Raw genomic sequence first — 26,782 nt, forward strand, 5'->3', positions numbered from 1 at the left:
GAGAATGAATAATAAACATTGATTACCTATTAGTAGTGGTTTCATTTTTAAAACCATATACAAATTCCTCTGCTATAAAATCAGCGCTACCGTGCCTATGGGGCTATTCATAAATTACGTCATTTCAAATTAGGGGGGGGGGGGGGGTCTGGACATCGGATGACGGTAGCATGAAGTAGGAGGAAATGGGATCATTTGAAGCATGATTTTTGGATGATTATAGGGGGGGGGGGGGGTCCAAAATCGTCAAAAATCGATGACGTAATTTATGGACAGCCCCTATGTAATAAATGTAATAATAAATGACCGCGCCCAGGCACAACAATATAATACTTTTTATAATGAGATTTGTTTATCAAGCTAAATTACTGAATGCGTACATCGGGCTCAGTTTTTTAATACCGCAAAGTTACCTATAGATGACGGAGCGATGAAATTTTAAAAATAAATGATTTCAATTAAGTAAAAACACAGAGAATTGGTGGTGCTAATCATTCGTTTTCTGGAAAATGCATTTTAGGATGTGTTATTTTTTAAAGATAAAAGTATTTACCTACGGTATAATTCAAAGCACCTAATTAACGATATACCTCCAATACCACTCACCTTATATACCTACACATATACGCAGTCAAAGGCAGGCAGGCAGTTCTATTTGTTCGAAATGTCTGCAAAAGAAACACCTGCTTACAAATATGTGGACGTGTTCGATTCGGCATGTCCATGTTTCGCAAACAATAGCAGGAAATGTTTTAAATTATATGCGATAAGTTTATACAAGTTGAATAACCAAACATTCTGAATATAAATAATATACAGAATTGGCGTTGGTTATCGCAATCATGTATCACACTTGCGATCGGCATATGTTCGATATTATGCACAGTCTCGCCATGCATCCATTATTTTAATTGATCTATATAATCCTCTAGAGTAAGATAATTTAAGAGTAAAATAATAGTATAGCTCTTACGTTGTAGGTAAATTGTATATTTGTATAATGTGAGATGTGCATTATCACAGATTAAATAATAGTACTAGGTACAGAAGACTCACTCTAACAAAACGCGTCTGTTACGATCAGTACAGATATGGCCGGTAGGTGGCGACAGCGCCACGCGCGGGATATGACTTTCCCCAAAATTGGGACGGAACGGATGTACTTTTAGCTACCTGTAGCAAAGCGACGAAATCGCGGAGTGAGCCACGCCTGGCATTATTTACCCAATCAGTCTTTACACATCTACAGTGTATTCCATAACATTTAAGTAAGTAAACACTTTATTGTACGAAAAGAAAGAAATAATGGTTACATCAGATAAAACATAAATGTGTAGTACAAAGGCGAACTTATCCCCAAAGGGGCCCACTGATTAACAGTCCGCCGGACGGTATCGGCCTGTGAGTTAGAACAAAATTTTGACAGTTCCGAACAACTGACAGGCCGATACCGTCCGGCGGACTGTTAATCAGTGGGCCCCTTAAGAGGGATCTAATTTAATACTCTAACAAGTAGTTAAACCAAACCAAATAATTAACCTGGCTATTTTGGGCAGTAATAATGATCATTAATTACTAATGACTAATGAAACATGATGTTCTCGGATTATCGTTGTCCTGTCAAATACAGGATAGTCATAGCCAGTGTTGCGTCATATGATTTGAGTATGTTTGATGATTTGTTACAATTCTATTAGTGCATTATAATAATAACCTTATAGCCGGGAGTTATATCTAGGGAATGCAAATCGGTTATTTTTTGTATGGAAATAACCGCGGTTTCGGTTAATAACCGATAATTTCCATACAAAAAATAACCGAAAATAACCGATTTGCATTCCCTAGTTATATCCGCCTAAGGGGTATTAGATGAACTAATTATTTAATACTTGATGAATCTCGTTTGCTATTATAATGACAGGATAAATGGCAAGTAACTTTAAGTTGTATCTTTACGATTGCATAATTTACAGTTATGAATGTATTAGCATAAATAAATTCGCACGAAAAAAATGGAATAAGGAGATACTAAAGAAGAAATCATAGAAAGGACATGTTAAATAACTTTCAATCCACAACTATGTAGTGGCGTATTTTGCTAATGCATAAAATAGGGCGGAGTTATTATGACATCGCATTAAAATAAAAAGGGGTGGGAAGAAATTATTAGGTATATAAAACAAAACTCTAACATTGCATAGAATCTATGTGTCGTTTTCAACTTTTTATGTACGTAATCATCGCGATTGTTGTAAATACATCGATGAAACTTTAATGGCCATTTGTAAAGTTTATTGTCTCAAGTTAACGTTTTAATCGACACTTTATCATCTATCTTTTATTGGTACTGGAAAACAGTACTCTTAATATTTAACGACGATAGTTTGAATCTTAGACTACGTCTAAAGCTATTATTACCTGACTAGTTTTACCTGTTACTGTCATTTCGTATTAGTACGCGCATGTTGAAAATGGCATTTAGCAAAATTCATTAATGTCGTATAGGTAAGATAATAATTAATTCGTTTGCTCCTTTTAGTTTGAGAAAGGTTAACCTGTTTAATCCATTAATACGTCTACTTGGGTCCTACAAGATGCATTTATTTTATTTCTGCGTATGCAAAAAGCTTTTACAAACGAACTGGCAGTTTAACAAATCCGCACTGAGAGAAAAAACTAACAAAAACACACTTAGAATTACAAAAATAAAACTTAATCCGGGGACAAGGAGAGTCAACTAATAGGAACAAATTGACTTTTGCAATTTCCATTTAGTAGGAAATACAACTTCTATATTTGTAATTTGAAGTATGCTAGAGTAATTTCAGAAATTTGGTTTTGATATTCCGAGAGGTGCTTTAGCAATATCGGAGGTGATGACGTCATGGGTGAATACTAACCGTTTTGTAATTCTAAGCGTGCTTTAGCAATATCGGAGACGATGACGTCATAGGTTTTACTAAACTGTACTGCGATTCCAAGCTAGCTGTTGTTATTCTAGAGATAATGACGTCACAGGCAAAAACTAAACTGTTTGCAATTCCTCCGCCCCTAGCAAACGGGCGCCGCGAGAGCATGTCGCGCGCGTGGTAGCTACCCGTCTCTATTTCTGTCTGTATGAATAAAAAAGCATTTGGTAGTATATCTCTGTACTAAAGAGGCACTATAAAAGCCTGTCGAGATATGCTACCCATTCCTTTCTTATTCATACAGTCAGAAAGAGACTAGTAGTTATTACGCGCGCAACATGCTCTCGCGGCGCACCTGTGCTAGGGAGGTTGGAATTGCAAACAGTTTAGATTTACCTTTGATGTCATTATCACTAGAATAACAACAGCTAGCTCGAAGTTGCAGAACAATATATTCCTGTAGACCCCAACTACACAGTAGGTCGCGGGTTAATATGTCCATGGCCCACAATATATCCTAAATTTATTATTTAACTTAAGTATGTTTTAAACAAAGAAGACACGAGACACGCCCGCCCGACATCCGACACAATACTAACTCTAACCAAATGAACGTAGCAAGTAGCTGTGTTGGTATTACAAAACTCGTTTAGTGATTGGTACAACAATGAACATAAACACAACAAGTCTATCTACTAATACCAGTAAACTTTGTAATGTCGCTATAGTAACAACTGAATTGTTATTTTAAATGGGGTAATGTTATTCCCGCGAACTCGTTTTTTAGATATTACAAAACTATGTAAGTGAGACATTTACTAAAATCATAACTTGAAATCACAGATGCTTTTTTCCAAAAATCACAAACTTTACTAGTAAAAATCGGAGAATTTTAGTAGTAATAAAAATGGATTGTAACAAATACTGAACTTTGTTTAATGCTCCATTTACTAAAGTCTGTTTGCTGAAATTAGATTTAGTATTACTGAGCTGTTTGTAGAAATAAATAAATTTTACAGAAATAGTGAAACTTCCATGATTACTACTAAAACTTCATTTTTTCCCCCAGTACAGAACTGTTTATTAATTCCTGGTGGTGATTTTTCTCTCAGTGCGCAGTTACTTACGTGTTCTTTTTTTTAATCTTAGGTAATAAACGTGTGGGATTAATGGACATTACATGTATTATATCCTCTATCCGCACAGATACCTACAAAAAGCCTTCCATTCCATTGGAATCTTTATTTTGACAAATCAAAATTGCATTTGTTTTGTCAAGTTGTATTTCGTGGGCGTAGTACAGTCAGCCAAGAAAGTGGTCTACCACTTTTCGACTCTATCATCTGATTGATAGTGTCGAAAAGTGGTAGACCACTCTCTTGGCTGACCGTACCTACATTAGGTATATACACAGCATACATTTATGAATGAAGTCAACCTACTTAGCACTAATATGCGCGAATATTTATCAGCTATCTTTTCGAAAATGAAATAATATTTTAAACAGAACATAACGGAATATTTGGTATATATTACTTTAGTAAAAAATAGAACATGCAATGTTACTACGAATACGTAAAGATGCAATAATGATATCTGTAAAACGGTAGACATTAACGGTATATTTAGTTTAAGCCGTTATGCATTCAACTTTATGGCAATATCTCTGACCTCATAGTCTTTGCTTGAAAAAGCACCATAAAGCACTTAAGAGAACCTCTACCGGGTTTGATATTGTAGCGGGTCGTCTGGCAGGGTCGCTCGGCATCCGTATAGTCTTATCTCGATCCACGCCCGATACATGTTATCTGTAACAAAGGCAGCCCTAACGGGTCTCGTTGATATACAAGGCTACACTTAAAAGCACTTAAACAATAAAGTCGATCTATAATTGTTTTATTAAGAGACTGTGAAACGGAAGCCATTGAGACAACATTTCTTGAAATTAGCATACTTATCTTATTTGAGGAAAATTGATTTTAAACAAATCCAAAACTAACAATTCTTGCGCTTAAACAACGTTAACGGACAGAGGCTCCACCGCAAACTCCGAAATAATTTTTATATCGCTGTAAATAAATTCTTAACCATTCGACTTCAAACACGCCGAGAAACACGACTCTAATGCTTTAGATTGCTTATTAGTTTATATGAAACATTTCATATCTTTTGGAGGTCTAAGATGTTTACTTACTCCCATTTTTTCGACCAGATACTATAAAGATGCGTTGACGAAGTGGAAGGTGGAGTCTTTAGTTTACCGGAACAACGGGTCAAGCGACCACTTTAATGAGAAAAATGGATAGCGATAGCGTAGGTCCCAAACGTTGAAATATATTTCAAATAGAATTGACTAAGTTCTCTGTCTACGTACATAGACAAAGCAGTCAATGGATGGAGGTGTCAAATACCGCTAGCAGTCCGTGTGGAGTGACCGATGGCAGTCGTTAAGTGTTAGTGCTGCGGTCCTGGGCGTAACGGCTAGCTAGAGTGAGAAAAATTGAGTTAAGCGTCCAACGAAACGAAACGTGCAATATTAGTCGTCGATGGTTAGATCTATTGCCGAAAATTTTAAAAAGTTTGGTTTAGTTTCTGAACAAGAACGCTGTGAATAAGATTCAACATAGAAAACAAAATATCAGATATAAATCCTGTTAGAGCTTTACGTTTAGATCCTGTCGATGTTCAGTCAGTTCGATGTATGGAAATCCAGAATGTTTAGAAATGCGTGATTAAACACATCAATAATTGCAGTTACTTGATTATTTTTTATATACTTCGGAATCTCAAGATAAAATAAACAAAAATGTAAAAAGTTAAGACTGTCGCATTAGTTATTCAATAAAATTAAAAAGTAATCATTAAACATTTTCCATTTAAACCTGAGTGCTTTAAGCCGTTGCAGCTATAACGTCTTAACGTCCTATTGCATTCAACTCTTTCGGGCGAATGAAAATTTGGCAAAGGTGCAGTTATTCCTATGATAGGCAAAATATTTTTTAGATAAAGTAGGTACTACGTCTTTTGAATCATAATGTTGTAATATTTTTAAGTCCGGCCTGCCGGCGATTCTAAAGCAAATTAGTACCTATATAACTTCTCTTCGTTTCGCTAACGGTAGAAATATGCTAATTTGTTTTTAAATACAATTTCCAAGTTCCTGGGCTAACGGCGCTTGAGTGGACCGATATCAATAAATCTCCAATGCGTAAACTTTTTCAACAAATTCAATTTAGTTAGAAATATGGTTTACTAAAATCGCGATAAATCAGTGCAACGCTACATAAATTACACACGGGCCGACTACTGATGTTAGCCAACACGTTTTTGTGTGACTAGCATGTGTAAAGTATCACACCATACATAGAGTGAGGCATGAAACTGTCAACGTCATTTTGAATTCAGAATTCTCCATACTATTTTTACCTGCGTGTGAACCCCATTCATTCATCACTCGATCCATTCGCCTCTAAAGGGGCCCACTGATTAACAGTCCGCCGGACGGTATCGGCCTGTCAGTTAGAACAAAATTTTGACAGTTCCGAACAACTGACAGGCCGATACCGCCCGGCGGACTGTTAATCAGTGGGCCCCTTAAAATGCGAAGCCTATACTTAGCTTAAGTACATATCTTTTATGTTGTGCGATCATTAAGCCGTATGTCTCACGTAAAGATTACGGATAATATCAAAATAATGTAAACGGGACTTAATAGCGTATAATTAAAATTTCCTGCCGACGTCGTCAATCCATCTCGAGAGTTCGAGACCATGGACGTGAAGTCACGAATGAAACATCGGAAGGTAATGATAGCCCTCTTTAGTTAAAATAATGTGCGCAAACTTGACTTAAAAACTATATTATACTAATTCTAACTACTGCGTGACAAAACAACGCGAACAAAGCTTATTATAGGAAATTTATCTTATAAGTTAGAATTTTGATTCAGCTTTGCTCCCGAAAGTTTAGCCTGGAATTATATCAAAATTACGAAACAAATCACATAAAACTATGTTTAAGGTTCTTGCCAACGTCATGAAATATGGGACAACTAGTTAGACACCTTAAACTATCGAGCCGCTGACTAATCTAGCTTGACAGTGACACGGTTCTCTACTAATCACAATAGATTTATTGACGAAAGTTTGTCAATATATAAATAACATTTACTTAAAATACATTAATAAATCTTATGAACTGAGCGTTGTTTATTTGCATCGCCAGGCTTTATACGTGTTTACGTGCTCATATTAATTTGAAACAAGCTCGTAGAGACTATTAACTCGTCCAAGCTCTCCTAAGCAACTCCTAAAGCTCAGCCGTTTATTATTAAACATGAAACATAACTCTCCGGAACTATAGTGCTTATCTAGACTTCGGCGATAATACTTTTAACACGAAAATGTGTTTTTGTTTATGCAAAGTAGGCCTATATCGAAAGGTTTTTGTAAGTATGCGAAGGGCGAGTGTTTTTAGAGGTTCGTACCAAAGAATAACAAATGGTAGTCCGTTTCCGCTGTTTGTTTGTCCTTACGTCTATCGAATCGTAGTAGGTAGAGACCAAGAGGTCAAGTATTTTTCAATTGTAACTAACAGTACAGTCAGCATAGATATTTAGGGGGCCCCAACAACATTTGTCATCATTATGCGGAAAGTTGATTTGTGCCGTGAACAGAGCAGAACTGTGCATTACTGCATTATCTTCAATGCACTCGACATTCTCATCTTTTGTTAAATATTTGTTTCGGTATGTTGCCCGAAGATCCGCTTTCATAGACAAAGACGCATTTCAACTCGTACTATTTGTGAGTAAAGAACATGTATACTTTGCGAGCAAAACAAAACATGAGAAACATTTATTTATAAATTTCTAGCCCTTTTGTTTATTTTAATAACTCGTAACTTGGGTCATTCAGGCAAATGGGCTGTTATTAGGCTGTTATAATATCATTTTATGTTACCATTGTCAAATGTATGTTTGTTTGTTGCAGGGCGGTGACGGACCCGCGCGACGGCCGGCGCGTGGCACTGAAGAAGCTGCCCAACGTTTTCCAGTCACTCGTCTCCTCCAAGCGCGTCTTTCGCGAGCTCAAGATGCTGTGCTTCTTCAAACATGAAAACGTAAGTTCTCGAAATACGTCACAGTTAGTACAGAATAACTGCTAATGGTACCTAATAAGCGAAATATGGGTAAATGTGGCTGCGGGATAAGTGTGACTGGCCTTACATAGGTTTTTATTGCTACTTGCAACTTGCTTCTAGTGGGAAATGTATGAAGAGTTGAAGACTATTTATGTATCTAATCAATGTATAAACAGGCCCCGGTGTGAAGGTTAGTTACACTTATCCCGCAGCCACACTTAACAGTATACCTACTGCTTTCATTATTTATTATATTATATTATTTCAGAACAGTACAGTTGTGCTAAGTACAGGCTATTTTGTATTGCGGTATTTTCATATGAATAGATAAAGTTTCATCGTGTGGTACCATAATGCAAACAAAACCTTAAACACTTAATTCAATAACTACATACAGTCGAAAGTTTTAATTTATGATCCATTTTGTAACTTGTCACAGTGACAATAGTATGAGGTCTCTTGTGACTTTCATATTGATTGTCACTGTGACAAGGTACGAAATGGGTCATAACTACACATCGGTAACTCGTGGCATTTAGGTAGCACTTAAAATATTAGTTTAATTAATTCCTTTTTTAGTGGTTTCTTTTTCTCGACTCGTATAGGAAGAACATTGTCACATCACTAGTCTGTTAGAAACTGTCAAGTGCCAAGAGTTACCGATGTGTGCTCATCACTAATCTTTTAAGTGCTACCTAAATGCCACGAGTTACCGATGTGTAGTCATAACATAAACATAAATTAATACTTTTAACCGTACTTAAATAATTTATATAATCACAGACGACAATCTCCCTGTCGCATTAATATTCGCAATTTAAACAATTGTTTATTTATGTAAAATGACTATTAAAGAAATTCAATAAATTTCAACTAACAATGCAATTACGTTGCAAGCGTGCATGATAATTTATTCATTTCCAATGAGCTCCATCGACCGTTGCTTTGTTGGCGGCGTGTGCATTTGTCGCCGCGTGCATAGAGAAAAAAGTACATAGAGTACTCACTCCATACATCAGTTTTGGTACCAAAACGACTATTATTTTCGTAGTCGGATTAACCGGAACTCTACTTTCAACTCCTTCTGCTTCTAATATTAGTTGTAAATTGTTGTTCAATACTATTTTCGTGAGTCGCCACACAAGAGACATGTAGTATTGAGTAGCGGTACTGATAATTCCGCTACTCGATGCTAGATGTCGACTACGAAAATAGTAGTTTTGGTACCAAAACTGATGTATGGAGTGAGCACTCTATTCTTACTATATTTCTCTACGCCGCGTGAAAACACGGGATTTGCATCGAAATGGGGGATCGGATCCGATAGCGAGCATTATGTCCGTATCGACGCTAATAACACGTCACACTGGCTTAGCGTTTATAAACAACAAGAACAACACATTTGCAAATTTCACCACATTCCTGCTACCAATCGTGCTATGACTGTATTTAGATAAAGTATAGCCTGATATAGTTGAATCATCGAGATCGTGGAATTGCCTATTAGTCCGGTGGCCGGCTGCATGAAACAAACCTCATCAAAAAATAGAATATACCTACCCTGTAGAGGTACCTGACATTTAGTAGCTTCCAACGCACTTGGTCGGCCTAGGCTTAACCTGGCAGATTTTGTACAAATGGCAAAAACGTTGGACAAAAATTCATCAAAAAAAACCTCATCGAAAAATAGAATGAAACTTATATGGTAGGATACCTGACCTTGAGGACAGTAAAAAAAAATTGGTCGGCCTCACCTTAGCCTGGCAGTTTTTGCAGTCCGACCAGATTTATTGGGTCACGTGAGAGCTACAATTTACCTCATCGAAAAATAGAATGAAACAAACGGATTATAATAGCTAAAATAAGCCTGTTGACGTATGTCTTGGTCGGCCTCACCTTAACCTGGCAGTTTTTGCAGTCCGACCAAATTTATAAAAAAATCATCAAACATTTTTTATCGAAAAATCGTATGAAACTGGTATGGTACGATGGCTGCCTTTGAGGACAGTAAAAAAAAAGTGGTCGGCCAAATCCTGTGTTGGCAGGTTCCTGTGTCCGACCAATTTTGTGGTACCACGTGAGAGCTACAATTTTACTTCATCGAAAAATAGAATGAAACAAACGGATTATAATAGCTAAAATAAGCCTGTTGACGTATGTCTTGGTCGGCCTCACCTTAACCTGGCAGTTTTTGCAGTCCGACCAAATTTATAAAAAAATCATCAAAAATTTTTTTATCGAAAAATCGTATGAAACTTGTATGGTACGATAGCTGCCTTTGAGGACAGTAAAAAAAAAAGTGGTCGGCCAAATCCTGTGTTGGCAGGTTCCTGTGTCCGACCAATTTTGTGGTACCACGTGAGAGCTACAATTTACCTCATCGAAAAATAGAATGTAACAAACGGATTATAATAACTAAAATAAACCTGTTGACGTATGGCTTGGTCGGCCTCACCGTAGCCTGGCAGTTTTTGCAGTCCGACCAAATTTGTGGTACCACGTGACAGCTACAATTTACCTCATCGAAAATAGGATGAAAAAAAAAACGGATTATAATAGCTAAAATAAACCTGTTGACGTATGGCTTGTTACGGACGGCTTTCATAAATTCAATGTGGCAGTGTGCGGCAGAATCCACTTGCATCTAATTTGATGCAACACATTGTGGCTGGACATTAAGAGATGAAATGTATAAGATCAAATGGTTTGAAGGACACATAACGCCTTTGCGAGTCGAAGAAATAACAATAGATAAGTCGGAGTCTGGGGAAAGTTCGTCAGACTTCGACTCCGAAGATGATTATGATTAACAGTAATTATTAACAATAAAAGGGTTATTCCCACTAGTTACCACCAAGTTCTTATCAGTGGTAACTACTGGGAATTATTTCCCCACCTTTTACCAGTGGTAAATTTCTTTTCTACAAACCGAGCTTCGAAGGAGAAATGCTACAGTTGATGGAAAAAAGGCTGATTTGATGCAAAGATAATCACTTAATATATGTGAGGTTATCTTGTGTATTTTACCGTTTATTAAAATTTTGGAAGGCTCACGTGCAGATTTTCCTCTTATATTACAAGTGATCGATTGAAAACTAAGCTTTGGTGTATACCTGGATCACCTGCATGTACAAGACGGCGTTTCATATACGCCCGCCCATCAGATAGGTACACAAAGTCATGATGCGTATGGAATACAGCATGTGTGGCCAAGCCATTATACCCTAAATTATGTACTACTTCGTTAAAACTTAGCTTACCTGTGTATTTACTCTTTCCAAAATATTTATCTTCCTTAAAATGCAGCCTACACAAACGGTCTTTGTCATTTGCCTTAGTTTTTGGTACTCAAAGCTTTTTCTCACCGCTTTATGCATATCGGGTCCTTGGGAAAAACGGGAGATCCTATAGGTATATTTCCACAATTTGTCGCACACTATTGCAGTATTGTGGAGAAAAAAAATCATACAACCGAATTGATAACCTCCTCCTTTGGGATTTGGAAGTCGGTTAAAAAAGGAGAATGTTTACAATTTATTGAAAACAATGTATGTGATTTGACAGTGACAGCAACTCCACTATGGAGGCGCCACCTGGCGTGATAAAATGTCAGTTATGCCTCCTCATTCTATCTGTAGTGGAAAAGTAGGATATACGATTCAAAACTTGTCAAAAATCGATGAAAACCTTTTTATTTATGACATCTGTGAGACATCATCTCAACGTAAGTGTTACTCTGAAACCACGTCAGTAGTTAGAAAACGTTATTTAGATATTAGATAGATTTATGAATAAAATTTGAACTGAATGTTTTTTTTTTTAAAGCCCTCTAAGACCTCCATGGACTCATTTACTTATGACTTTTTTCAGTTAGCATTATTAAATTAAGTTCAAGCTGCGAAGAAACCATATTTTCAATATAGAAATTATTATTCTTTATAAATGTGGTCGGACTGCAAAAACTGCCAGGTTAAGGTGAAGCCGACCAAGACATACGTCAACAGGCTTATTTTAGCTATTATAATCCGTTTGTTTCATTCTATTTTTCGATGAGGTAAAATTGTAGCTCTCACGTGGTACCACAAAATTGGTCGGACACAAGAACCTGCCAACACAGGATTTGGCCGACCACTTTTTTTTTACTGTCCTCAAAGGCAGCTATTGTACCATACAAGTTTCATACGATTTTGCGATAAAAAAAATTTTGATGATTTTTTTTATAAATTTGGTCGGACTGCAAAAACTGCCAGGTTAAGGTGAGGCCGACCAAGACATACGTCAACAGGCTTATTTTAGCTATTATAATCCGTTTGTTTCATTCTATTTTTCGATGAGGTAAAATTGTAGCTCTCACGTGGTACCACAAAATTGGTCGGACACAAGAACCTGCCAACACAGGATTTGGCCGACCACTTTTTTTTTACTGTCCTCAAAGGCAGCTATTGTACCATACAAGTTTCATACGATTTTGCGATAAAAAAAATTTTGATGATTTTTTTATAAATTTGGTCGGACTGCAAAAACTGCCAGGTTAAGGTGAGGCCGACCAAGACATACGTCAACAGGCTTATTTTAGCTATTATAATCCGTTTGTTTCATTCTATTTTTCGATGAGGTAAATTGTAGCTCTCACGTGGTACCACAAAATTGGTCGGACACAGGAACCTGCCAACACAGGATTTGGCCGACCACTTTTTTTTTACTGTCCTCAAAGGCAGCCATCGTACCATACCAGTTTCATACGATTTTTCGATAAAAAAATTTTGATGATTTTTTTATAAATTTGGTCGGACTGCAAAAACTGCCAGGTTAAGGTGAGGCCGACCAAGACATACGTCAACAGGCTTATTTTAGCTATTATAATCCGTTTGTTTCATTCTATTTTTCGATGAGGTAAATTGTAGCTCTCACGTGACCCAATAAATCTGGTCGGACTGCAAAAACTGCCAGGCTAAGGTGAGGCCGACCACTTTTTTTTTACTGTCCTCAAGGTCAGGTATACTACCATACAAGTTTCATTCTATTTTTCGATGAGGTTTTTTTTGATGAATTTTTGTCCAACGTTTTTGCCATTTGTACAAAATCTGCCAGGTTAAGCCTAGGCCGACCAAGTGCGTTGGAAGCTACTAAATGTCAGGTACCTCTACAGGGTAGGTATATTCTATTTTTTGATGAGGTTTGTTTCATGCAGCCGGCCACCGGACTATATGTAGTAGTATTGTTTGTTTACAGGCATTCTATATTTGAATTTTCTATTTTCTTGTACTATCAGCATACAACCACTACAAATGCAATTCCATCTTCTCGATAATTCAACTATAGTACACATCATCATCATTTTCATGTCAAAATTGTATCAAGTCACGGGTTTCATCTAAATAATGTCTTTAATTGTACACGGGACCTATGTCGGTAATATACGACTTTGTTAGAGTTGCACAATCGAACAACTTTTGATTACATTTTCCACCACCATAAGACTTCTTACATATGTGAAAAGTTATCATGATATTATACAATTCTATCAGACAAGTTTCGCTATTCAGAATGTATAGGTATAGTTGGTAGAAAAAATACAAATTGAAATACCACCTAAAATAACTACTGGCAGTCAGGTATTTTCATAAAATTTTAAATACTAACTGTCGCTGAATTTAATCTACACATTTTTCACTTCACAAATGAAACAAAGAATGTGAAGCTTTTAAAAACGTATTAGGCTCACTCTACGAAATTGAATTACGAAAAACGCTCCCCAGCTCCCAACTGACATTTTAGCGTTCACTTAACAAAATTTTATTTTCAGGTACTATCGGCGTTAGACATCCTTCAGCCGCCCACGTTAGACTTCTTCCAAGAAATGTATCCTTTTCGTTAAACGGGTGTCAGCTGCAGCGGGCGAGGGTGACGCATGCCCGTTGCTCGCTTATCGGTGTGCTCTCGGTTTGCCACGTGAGACTACATTTTCTAATGTGTACCTACTACGAAACCTACGAGCTTATACCCTGCGCTGAGGTTTTGATTAGTATGACCTCGTAAGGTCCCACAACCTATTTTAGAACGTTAATAATAATAAATCCGTTTATTTAAGACAACATAGGTCCAACACATCGCATTACAATTTACATAGGATTAACAATAAAATAATAAACACTAGAAATTTTGAAATATTTGAACATTCCTGACATTTATAAAAAGAAAACAACCAAATCACATTTAAAATATAAAACTGTTTAGATAAAAATAATAAGTTACTTAAATTAGAAGATTTGAAAAGTACATATTGCTATAAATAGGTTGGGGTTAACGAGGATATAGATAATGGATGAATAATTTATTTATTTGTATCGATTGCTAAGCGATTGGAATATATTTTTTAAACTAACTCAATAGAATATCAAGTTATTAAAGAAACTATTCCCAGATTTTTATCACTAACTGCCTAACCTAGACTTAGGAACCTTGTCTTATAACCATAAAGTTCTAATTTAGTAACACGAATTTGTGATGCTGATTCGACCACTACCGAAACAATTTTACCTCGGTCTTTCCTAAAATTGAAATAACAATATCGTATTTTACAACTTAATTTCCTACTGAAAACATACCAGCCCCGTTGAACCCAAACAATTGAAACCACCGTCCCCGGGACACCTTGTATCAATCAATGAAAGTAATTGTACCTCTACCATAAAATAGACAAGTGCCCTGTTTATCAAAAGCTTGTAACTTGTAATACAAGTGGAAGTCCCTTTTTGACAGCTTTTGTTAGAAAGGGACTTCCATTTGTATTATAAGTTACAAGCTTTTAATAAACAGGGCAAAGGTTCATGCGACCACTTAAACTACGTTTTCACTAAATTGCGGAAAGTAATTACGAACTTTATTGTGTTTGTATACTACATGTGTATTATGTATAGATAGTGTAGGTATGTTTGTTGTTTAAAAGTTCCCCATAAGATGAAACTTCTCTTCTCGACATGCTTGTATCTAAATTCATATAGCTGTATCTACAAGCGTGGAATTTATGCTATGATCCATCCGTACATTGTTATGTACGTGTGTATTTGTCAATAAAATGCTAACATTGTCAAGTCTACTGCACAAATATGATTGAATAGAGCAGAAACGTCAGACTATGTTGGGAGTTGCGACTTTTTTGATTTAATCTCAAAATCTGTCTACATCTCTAAATGATAGCTACGTTATAAGATTTTTTGTGAATAGCCAACGATGCCGCATCGCCGTCATAATTGTCAAGCTTCAGCAGTTTTGGAATCATATTTTAACGTCAAAATTTATGATCGCCCGGATATCACAATATAGTAGAGATTAATGATTTAGCGCCCGGGTAGAATAGCCAAGTTCTATTTCACGCTGTCAATCCAAATAGCTGTAACGCTTAGATGGGCTCAAGTTTCTGGCGTGGATTTTCACCTGGTCTCCAGTTCGACCAATTTTGTCATAATTTCGATACCGCCTCGATTTATCTCGCTCGTAGGGCATCGGATGTCCGTTGAAATTACTCGATAAGATTTATAGCTTGTTAGAATTTATTTTCGTATCATAACGAAGGTGATGGATTGTTTTTTCTCGGTTTTTAGATTATCGTATATCGACACCAACTTTTGGGATGCGTGTAATTCTAGCGTGCGCAAAGACAATGGTGATTCAGACACTTGTGTTAATATAATTCCCACTAATGTTTCATTCAAAGTTTACGTAGTGGCAAAGGACAACACACTTTTTATTATTACAGTTGTGATTTTGTTAACTTGCTTCTGGTTCTTCATTATCATTAACCATAATGAAAAGAACTCCAAATACGCTCGTCGAACAGAGCTCCTGATTGATTGACTTTGCCTCCGCTGCTGATCGTTCCCTTTTATTTCACGCGCTCGGCCCGCTGTATAGGTGCTTCAATTAATAATATTAATTATTTGGCATCCTCCGGCTGCCGCGGCGAGCGTCAGCTGGCCCCGAACACAATATCTCGCTGCCCATGCCCCGAGCCCGACAATTTATTCCCCAGCAACTTTTATTGAAATTCGAATGGCACTCTTTCCTCTCTGGCTTTACGAAGTAAAACGAGACCGGCGACAAAGGCTGCTCGAGACTAGGATCCTAAGAAATTCATCGAATTGAATATTTATTGAGAGACCTTTATGAGTAATGGCGGAGCTTTTGGTAAAGTATTCCCGGTCGAGTCCACTGTGGACGTGTATTTCCTTCGAATACGGCTCCTTCAATTGCCGTGAAGGAATGTAATCGATATTTATTTTATGTTGACTTCTTTATTAGGAACGAGTTTGTGTTCAAGTATTCAGTAAGTACATGTTTATAGTGGGAAGTTGTAGTTTTAAGTTGTTTCATGCTCTATATATTTTAATGTTAAAATATACTCCAGTTATATGTAAGAAATCTGCAACGCGGGCTACAAATGCAAATCAGCAACATGCTTCGTCCCAAACATACCGAGGATGATATCCACAACAGGCTTCGTCACTATATAATCTTTTAAGTTAAACAAAATAACCGTCACGAATCGTACCTGGCTCAAAATTGTCCCCGTTACGCTGGCAGCGTTACCGCGCTGAATGGCGCTGAGTTCTTTCATAGTTACCTTAGTGACATTACGATTGTATACTTTTGCAAATATAGCGATACACAATTACACAACAAATGCTTATCTACTTACTTAAAAAATCGTCGTAGTTAAACCAAAGATTGACTAATGGCTAATAGCAAATACCTTGACATTAAAGACCACTATTGTCTTACTGTCTTGTATTGTGGAAGAGGAATTGGATTAAGTATTTATTTACAACATGCGGATTCATTACTTTACAAGAGGCATTTTAATCAAGAATGATGAAAGGAACCGATTATGTCTAGTACCTACAGTAAATATCGACATTCCTGTTAACAAACAATAAGCAATAATGAAGTTGCGTAGCTATCACGTGAATCAATGATAAACAGCAGTAAAAAAATAATGAGAACGTGCTCCATTCATTCCTTCGCAATCTCGATCATTGTGCGAAAGAAATTACTTCCCATTTTCTTCGCTACGCATGGGCTAATATAATATAAGGCAAACGAAAACAATTATGAAAGTTCAACAGGCAAAATATAATATTCCATAACGCCTTGATGGACGAATCTTGTGAGGTAGGTGAAAGAAAAATACCCCAAGTTTCCGACAAGGCGACGAAGCGGGGCTCTGAAAGTTTACTAAGCGAAGTAAACAGCGGATCAAAATACATAGACCATAGTACTTTTTGTATTGCCACTGAAGAATTATCGCGATGGAAAAATTAAGGTATGCAATGCAAACAATAACTGATTGCTTCAAATTATATCATAATAATAGGTACTTATCATCTTCTCATTAGTGTAAACTAAGCAAAATGTACAATAAAATAGGAATGTATTTTCCAATGTTATCTTGTCTATCAGTGTCCATAATTGACTTATTTTCTTTCTATGTTTCTTTCTTTTACGACGGCCGTGTAATGCCGACAAGAGCATTGAAGCAATTCTGCTACAATTTGCTAATCAGCTAAGTAATTAAGCCGATACTAATTGAAGCATCATCACTGCCTAGTAATAAACCGATTAACCGCTCCGATGATTTGTTTACTCCTCGCTTTCCCATCAGCCGTCCACCGAAATAGAACAAAGTGCTTCCGCCAAATAAAATGCAGTGCCATTCCCCCCTTTGTGCGGCTTTCTTGACGTTGGCAATGACTCATACTGCGTTCTAAAGTAATATTTATAACATTTGTGTGAAACTATCCTTTGTGGCTCGCTATCTGTAGTTTGTCTTTCGATTTATATGGCTTTAAATATGTTTCCTACGCTTAAGCTGCAAGTTTGCATACCCTTATACGCACGAGATATAGCCGCTATTCATTTGAAGTCACACGAAGTATTTGCATGGAATTAAACTGATGCACTTTGTAGTCTTTACCAGATTATCTCCAAAGTTATTGTGTTCCATGTTTCTTTTTATTTGGACGTTCTGTCTGATGGGGTACTGGAAAAGTCGTGTTTACCCAATTTATTTGAGCTACAAGGAATAAGCCAAGCCTATAAAGACTTCAAGTGGGATTGAAGCCTTATAATACACCTACAACTGTAAATAACCCACGTACTCATGTTTGACGTTTGACTGACGTATGTGTAAAAGTAAATTGGTTGCCAACTTAAAAAGCGACAAGTCGAAGGGAGGAATTCGTAATGAATCCGTCTTTCAGTTACAATGCACGAGTTGGAAAACAAAGGGAAGAAAAGGAAAATTGGCAGCTTGAATCTTTCCGAGGCATTGACGTGAATGGACTCAGCACTTCTAGCGAGTGCCTCTCCTCGACGTATCGACTTATATTTTTCCGATATCCTATCGAGGAGAATTTTCACATAATACATAGTTTTGATACAAGGGAATATACCTATACCTTTGTCGTCAACACCTCAATCAGGCTAAGGGATAAGGAATTATAAATTTGCCAGTAAATGTTTTTTGCTTAACTCGGATTGATTTATGTTGTAGTCATATATTCACAGACAATCTTGTTGCGTAAACAAAGTTCCCATATTTCAGTAAGCGAATTCATACGCACTTCCATAGCTACCAGCGCAGTAACAGTAATCTTTGGCATTCGTTTGTTCTCGCGCTTCAAGCTCCGTAACAAAACATAATTCTACACAACGCCTTTGTCTTTCTAAACTGCTTTTGTTCTTCGGTCATTTCTTTTGTTTGATTGCGCGTTTCTTTTGTTCCACGCAATTCGTGTCTTTGTTCCAGGCAGGGCTAGTTCGCGCATCGTGCGCGGTGCAGCGCCCTTGCGCGTGCGCTTCCTAATTAGCGGCCGGCGTGGGCCGCATGGCCCGATTTAACCTCGCCGCGTCACGCCCGTGCTCTGCGCGGACACCGGCCGTAGACCGATGCACTCGCCATCGTAACCACTTTGTGTCTACGAACAGCAACGCAATCGTCGACTTTATCTCTTTGGAATAAAGTCTACGAATGGTCAACTCATTGTGTCCAAGTTTGTGAAAACAGTTGGAAAATACTGGTCATTGCCTAGGTTTCTTCTTCTTTTGCACTGGCTGGTGGTTTTTGCGTTCGTGGCTATTCATATTGATTGCGGCGTTGGCGAAACTCCTCCTTTCTCTTTTTCTCACTGTGCTTCATTTCACTATGTTACAAAGTCAAGTAATCTCTCTTTATATACATTCCTTCTTTAGAAGCCGTTAAATATTATTACCAAGAAATCGATTTGTGTCGGTTAAAGTCAGTAAATTTAAGTCTGTTTATACTTAGTAGTAAATTACGCCACAATAGGGTTTGTAAGGTTACTCGCTGGGTGACCTACCCGAGCACGCGCACCCGCCACGCGGTTTATACCTACAATTAAAATTTACTTTGAAACAACGTAATAAAATCACGTTGTGACACTCAAACCGCTCCAATTTTCGCCATAATATTGTTGTGGCTTCAATTCTGACTTGGAAAGATGTGGAATGTTTTGGCAATCCCGACATACAAATATATAACCAAGTCAGTACGGCATTAACAGGAAATATTAGAATATTATTATTATGTACGTTTTAATTTGCTGCTTATCAATATAATGTTAATTCCTCGACAGATCACTTTTTTCAGACTAATAAATAGTGTCTGATTTATTTTAAATGTCCACTGCAGTATCCTGTGAGAGATTAATGTCTCAAAGTGATATTTGTCTCTTGACCTTGCTTCCATTAAAACAAAAACACAATTACTTGCTTCCTAATACGACCTTCTGACGAACGATGATACACTATTCCTTTGTACTTGTACAATGTACATCACCTTGTCTCCAGCGTGAAATTCGTCGTACGGGACGCATCTCACCGAAAAACGTTAAACACTCGTGGCGGGTGTCCGTGATTCACCGACACAATGTCTTTATGATGAACGTCGCGCGACGCACTGTAAAGTGCTTACAAATAAAAATTACGGCTGAAGTTGATGGCTCTTTGTTCATCATAAACGGATTTCATTAAACTTGTGAACTGAGGGTGTTAATCACATTTAAGCGACTTTAAGTATTGTGTTTGTTGGAAACAAGGTTTCAAGGTTTAAATTCAAATTTATTTACAAGAGATGAGTTTTTTCGGTCGTTTTACCGCATTTGTTGAAGCTGAAAACCGCAAAAAAACACTGAACGTGGTTAGCGGCACATAGATAACAATTAAGTTTTATTTTCGTGCGGTAACTGTTTTTATAAAGAGTTAGTGGGTAGGTATATTCAGAACGACACAGCGACACAGCGCATGAATTGCTAATATTCAATATTCACAATCAATAAGCCTGTTGGAAAATTCATTTAAAAGGTCGTACATAAAACTTTAAATTGTGCGTTACTGTAGCAAGACCTCATTTGTCATTAAAGTTTTATTATGTTTCAGCTACTTATTTTAAAGGATTGTTTACTATGACGTATTTTTGTAATTCGTCTCGCTTCGCATTTTGCAATTGCGAATGGTTTGATTTGTGTTTTACTTTTTAGCCCTTTGTTTTTGTTTTCGTAGCCGCGAGCGTAACTTTATTCCCGTATTAAAAGGGATAATTTATAAACCAAAACAGTTCATATAAAAGTCGGACAACTTTTTGCTGTTTTCTGTAAATATACATTGACCTTCGTTGATAAAACACCGCATTCCTAGTAATAAATAATTAATTACATATTGAAATACTTTATCTGCTATTCATTAAAATAATGATTGACGGGTGTGTTGGGTCATAGTTGCTATTTGACGTAATAAAGTGCGTCTCGAGCTCGAATACGAGAGCACTTAAGGATTTCATATTCTGAGACCAGGGTTCCTTTCCTAACCAAAGTAAATTCTTTACACATATTATTGCTTATTTATACGCTGATTATAATGTGTACAAAATATGCAATAAAACATTAAGCCCGAACAGCAGACCGCATACCGGTAGCCGATTTATACTAGCCAATGCAGTGTTTTATTATGTTGCAAATATCGAGTAGTCGCATGTGGATGGTGTATTTATTGCTCGCATGAGATCCGTTTATGTGATGCCAGCGACCCCGGCCGTTAAGTACGCCCGGTGCGCTTTAATTACGGCCCTGCCGTGCCTATATTGCACACTAATGCTGTTTTACCTATTCACTTTTATACCTATTCAAATTGCTTTTGTTTTTGTTAGTCGCTGTCTTGTGATGTAAATTAAGATGTCGACAATCATCTTACATCAAATAGTGGCTTTATGATAGAATAGAAAATCCATATTCAGTCGTCGCGATTTTATAAGTGGTCCGACTAGGATCACGCATGCATTTATTTACATGAATACATTATGCGTGATATTTCAGTTTGTACCTACACAGATTTTATAAATTGATAAATTGCCTTCTGCTGGCAATGCATCGTATAATATCCTTTCCATGTAATATGTATCACGAGACTTAAACATTCTAGTCAGATGCCAGTTGTAAATGCTTGAACAAATTCACATAAACTCGCAGCTTCCTTATTCTAATCCAGGATGGATTTAATAGCTCAGTAAAGCCTTTTATGGTGCCCCTAGACTGCGCTCCATGTGTCTATACGCGATCGCTTTACGATTTGTCATTACACGACATTCTTCACCCGCTGTCGATCACTCGTTTTATTACGAGCCACCATCTCGACACGTCATATGTCATGACTTAGTCACGATGCATGTACGAAGACTAAGGAGAATCTGCGCTTGTAAGTTGTTACTGAGCGCAGAAGAGTGTTTCTATTGATCCAGTAATCCCAGGAGAACTATGAAATCGAGATTATTGTTGGTATTGCCTAGGTCTGGCAAGCATTTGGAATGACGACTCTGTTTCTAACTCATACAATGTTACTTTTATACGTGGAAACATAACACGGGAAGTCGTGTGTGTCGCGACATTAATTTATTGCATATTTATATGATAAGGAATTATGTTGGCATGACACGAGCTCTAATTTATGAAATACTAAAATAATCCTATTTGAAATGAGTATTTTAATGTACGAATAACATTCGCACTATACCTAGCCTGTTTTCCTTACGGATGTCTCCACGGTAACTTTTGCAAGTTTGGCACTAACTTTTCTGCTGCCAAAGTCGTCGGAAAATTTGCGTCTATCCCGCACGTAAATATTTGCGACCACGAAACGTGCTCCGTAGCATTAGCTAGCTATAATATATTCCGTCGGTGTCTATTTCCGTTCAAAGTAATATTTCTTTAAAGGGCTTTAATCAGACAAATGTATTTCCATATTTGCATCAATCAAATAGAAGCGAGGACATAGACAGACATACGTATCCGACGAAAGTCGACCAACTCCAGGTCGAGTCGTAAAAGGAATAGGTACGTTTTATGTTTATGATCCATCGCCGTGTCGTTATTTATGTATATCTTCTGCTTTTTATTATCGTCTATACGAAACTGCCTCTCCGAGATGAATACAGGTCAAAACAGCCACACCTTTGTATATGTCGCCGGACAAAAGTTCAAAAATGTCGCCAACGATATTAAAAGCAGTAAAAAGTGCAGAAAGCAATAAAATTTGACGCCCGTTAATAACGCTCTATCTGTTCTGTACACGCGGTTCAGTCTAACTTAAATCAGATTTCTTCATAGATATGCTTTGTAATACGAGAGTTACAACCAAAACCAGACGGCTGCACAACAAATTATTGTTCATTCTCGGTGTATATTTGTTAAACCAACAAAAGGTTAAACAATCAACTTCTCATAGCCACTAGCTTTAGCAGTATAAGATAATAGTACTTTAAATTTGGCACAAACAGTTGATCACGAGATTAAAAACTAGCGTAATATGCCACTAAAGGTTCTAAACAATGCAAACCACCGACAAAGCATGCGAAAAATGACGTTGTTCTTAACGTAATGTTATGGCTGTTGCGGAACATTAGACCTTGGTTTTTATTTTCCAAGTCAACGTTTAAGGTAAAATAATCTCATCGTAAATAAGCCCTTTATGTTATTCCACGACTTCATTAAGTCTTTTAATGACATAACTTAGTGCGTTATTACGCCTTTTTATCAGTTATGTATTATGTATTCAGCTTATTTATGTTTCACCGTTTCCATATAGCGCTTGTCCAATCTATGCGAGACGTGACTCGTTTGTCGAATCGTCGATCGATTTATTAATTTCAACGGCAAAAATATATGTGAGTGGCATTTGTGATTCGGCAAGAGCTTAGTTCGTAGCTTACGGTGCAGGCTCTTGAGATAGGCGGCGTGGGGTGCGGCGACCCTTTCCGTTAATGTATTCTGGCAATTTCGCTAACGCCCGCGCCGGGCCGCCTCCCGGGAACATGAGCCCTGGCTAAACCCTAGATTAAATTTGTACCCTTCTGTTTATCATTACTTTTTTGTTATTCATCCAACCGAACCGATTCACTAACGTTCCCGCTAAAGTTTCACTCACTTAGTCTCCAATCGGGGCCCATTATCGTATTTTTGTGCCTTTCAAGTTATTCTTACGCGTCTTTTGAATTTTCTTATACAACGTCGTTACGCGAAACTTTTTAACGATAGGAGCTACATTATAATGTTTACAAATACTCTTGAGAGAAGTTCAATATAAACTTTTTATAATATTTTCTTAGGAAAGTGCCTCGTTTGTTTATAATCCGGATCAGTGCGTCCAATTCTGATTGACCTTCTTTGTTATGGCAGTCAGTCCTTGCGTCCCTAGCCGTGAGAGCGGCATTTAATTGATCTACCCCCTGGGTCTATGGCGCCATGTGCATCGTATGCCCGCCGCAAATGCAACGAAAACTAAATGTCAGGATCAAATGGCCTTGTATTGTTTACAATATTTTTCTAATATCGGTATATTGTGGTTATGATTGATCCTAGTAATATTGCTTCGAAATCCACAAGAGACGTATAGGTTACTCGTTGGCGTTATTTGTGAGTTTGTGATTGCAGCTTGTTTATACGCTTGTTTACGCAAGGGAATTCTGCATAGTTAGACCGTTGAAATTGTTGTTTGATTCACTTTCCCTTTGTAATCATTATAAACAACGTAATTAGGCCAAGTTCGAACCCACTTGGCAATTGTTTACGATACTAACCGTATAATCCGTGACTTTGCGCCTTGCAAACGGACGGACTTTATGCGAAGGATTTCTTAAGGGCATAGTCGTTTCTCATGTCCGCTCCAGTAGGTACACGACATTGCTATTAAGTGCATGCACAGCGTCTCTTTATTTACGCAATAACAGTCAATATAAATAAGGATGTTTGCAGTTGAAACGCACTTGTGAAAATTTGTAACGAGACTAGCGATAAACGTAAGCGGCAGATATAAATCTTTTCAATATTCAGTAATAATTTTAGATGGGAAGCGAGCAGGGTTAGACCGTGGCACTTGGCACAGGACGGCCGAGAGGCTCGTTGGGCGGAGGCTCTAGAGGTCTGTGCTGGCGTGGCTCCGTCTCGATGACATCTTGGAAGGCTGCCCAAGGCGCGCTACGCTTTAGATAATCGTAAACGCCAACGTATTGCGGCTCCTCCACAATCGAAATAGCTTTTTTTGCTGCTTTTTTGGATGAGAACTATTCCAGATGTCGGATATCGCTGTTTATATGTAGCAGCTAAAATCCGAAGTAGAGTAGGTACCTACTTATACTTAATAAGGGTTTCGAAACTATTTCTACACGTGACATGCATTAAAATACTTACCTACTAATTTTACATCTTCATTACGTTTAAAACCAATTTAAACAATCCAATTCATTAAATAAAGCAGCCCTGCAGGTTACTAAATAAACCTTTCATCATTCAAATTATAAGTTCCACAGTAATATTTGACTTGGTAAGTTAATTTAGTGTTCGGTTTTTGTTCACCAACAAATGTTGCGGACATATTTTCAGCGGCCATGTTTACATCGCTCAAACGTACAAAGCCGTGGATGATTAGTTAATTACCCCGCCAGGGAAATCAGATCCCCGTTCGGACCGTTTAATTATATGGGAGAAAATTCTATTAAACACGAGAGAAAATCTTTTTACCCCTTTAAAGTTTCGTGACAACGCAGACAATCTCGGCACTTTTCTCATAACACGTCTGGTAGTTTTAAGGAGTAATTTGATCAAGCTACTAAAATTTCAAGAGTTTCCGAGTAATCGCCCGATCTGAGAAATCGTGAGTTGCTCGAATTTTGTGTTTGGGAGTAGTTGGGAAAATAATCTCACAAGTCTGGTTTTAACGACTCTGTTATTTATTAATGTCGTTTCTTCCTAGTTTGTCTTGGCAGAGTAATCGTGCTCACGTAAGGTCGTAGCCCGCCAAATGATTCTACTCTACGTCTTGTCTCTTGCTGTTGACTCACTGGCGCATGTGTTACGCATACTTACTTATTTGTTAAAGTATTTATCTAGTCAATCCAATGCATAGGAGTATCCTCTTGCCACCGAAAGATATGTCTTTGAATAGCGTCATCTCCATATCGAGTTATATGATCCAAATATTTGAGGATACTTGAATGAACTTCTTTTGAGGCCTGCCTGATCTAACGCACTTTGATAACGGGTGTAAGATAAGCTCACCTGATTTTTCTTCGAAGGTTTTATACAGTAAAGTTATGACAGGTTCTCATTGTTTTTCCTCCGCTCCTTTGTCGATTAAGTTAGCATCCTGCAGATAGCTGCGGAGAGACAGGCGCGGACGGAAATTTGTTCCCTTGCTCGACCGGCGCCGCCAGTCGGTTTGCTATTAGCTGCGAATCCGTGTGGATATTAAATACTTCACGTTACGATATTAAAACTGAAAGAATGGTTTTAGGGGTTGTCACTCACTCTAGTTAGGTAACTGGTGAGATTGTTGAAAAAAAAAATAGGCATGGGATCGCCTAGCTACAGTTCCTAATCAATCGAATATCGCTATTTGCTTACACGTAAAACTTAAATTGTAATAGACTGACCACTTTACGGTTTAATACAGACTGAATGCGGATGGTAACTGCTTAAACACTTCCCATATTTGCGTTTAAGCATGAAATATTTAATTCACTCAGGATTGTTTGTCAAGTTTCTAGTAGGGTGGTCTTAAATCACACAGACTCGACACGCCAGAATGTACATAAGTCCGTAATTACACCGCCATCAGGAACCTTAAACATTCCTACATTTTGCCGGCGTCTTTGCATTCCGGCATGCGTAAAGAAGCTTCGCATTAACCTGAATGTATTTACATTTGCTGCTGGTTTAATTTGTTCTGATCGATTTCTTGTTTGTAACGTGTCGTGTTTCTTTGACGCGGCTTTGGCTTCCCTGCTAGAGGATGGCTGCGGTGCATTCCAGAGCTCATTACTTCACAAAGCAATTTAAGATAATCTAGAGAGGAAATATCTAAGCATCTCATATTTACTTTAACTGAGAAGATAACACTTTCGATTACTTATAAACGTTATACATATAAGTCTCTGACATCAGCGAGACGTATCGAGGGTTATATTTTCGAGGAGCTCGCATTGTCGGGTACAACACGTTTTTTGAACAACCCAGAAACTGCCGGCGGTTCCCTCTCGGAAAATGCCATTCGTCAACGTCCGACCCGTGCTTGCCCTTACGCTTGGCGTGTTTGTTTCGAACTGACGTATTTTAATATTCACAAAATTAGGCCGCTACCAAATGAAATTACTTAAGCTTCTCAACTTC

At 37.5% G+C, this 26,782-nt stretch overlaps 1 protein-coding gene across 1 annotated transcript in view; it reads left to right on the forward strand.

Moving 5' to 3' along the window:
• Window positions 1-26,782, forward strand: part of LOC134792968 (serine/threonine-protein kinase NLK) — a 132,985-nt gene that overhangs the window by 74,093 nt on the left and 32,110 nt on the right. The window contains 2 exon segments of the mRNA XM_063764458.1: window positions 7,901-8,030; window positions 13,858-13,913. Of these exon segments, the coding sequence (XP_063620528.1) occupies window positions 7,901-8,030; window positions 13,858-13,913 (186 nt within the window).

Source organism: Cydia splendana, chromosome 8, assembly GCF_910591565.1.
Source record: "Cydia splendana chromosome 8, ilCydSple1.2, whole genome shotgun sequence".
NCBI classification, from domain to species: domain Eukaryota; kingdom Metazoa; phylum Arthropoda; class Insecta; order Lepidoptera; family Tortricidae; genus Cydia; species Cydia splendana.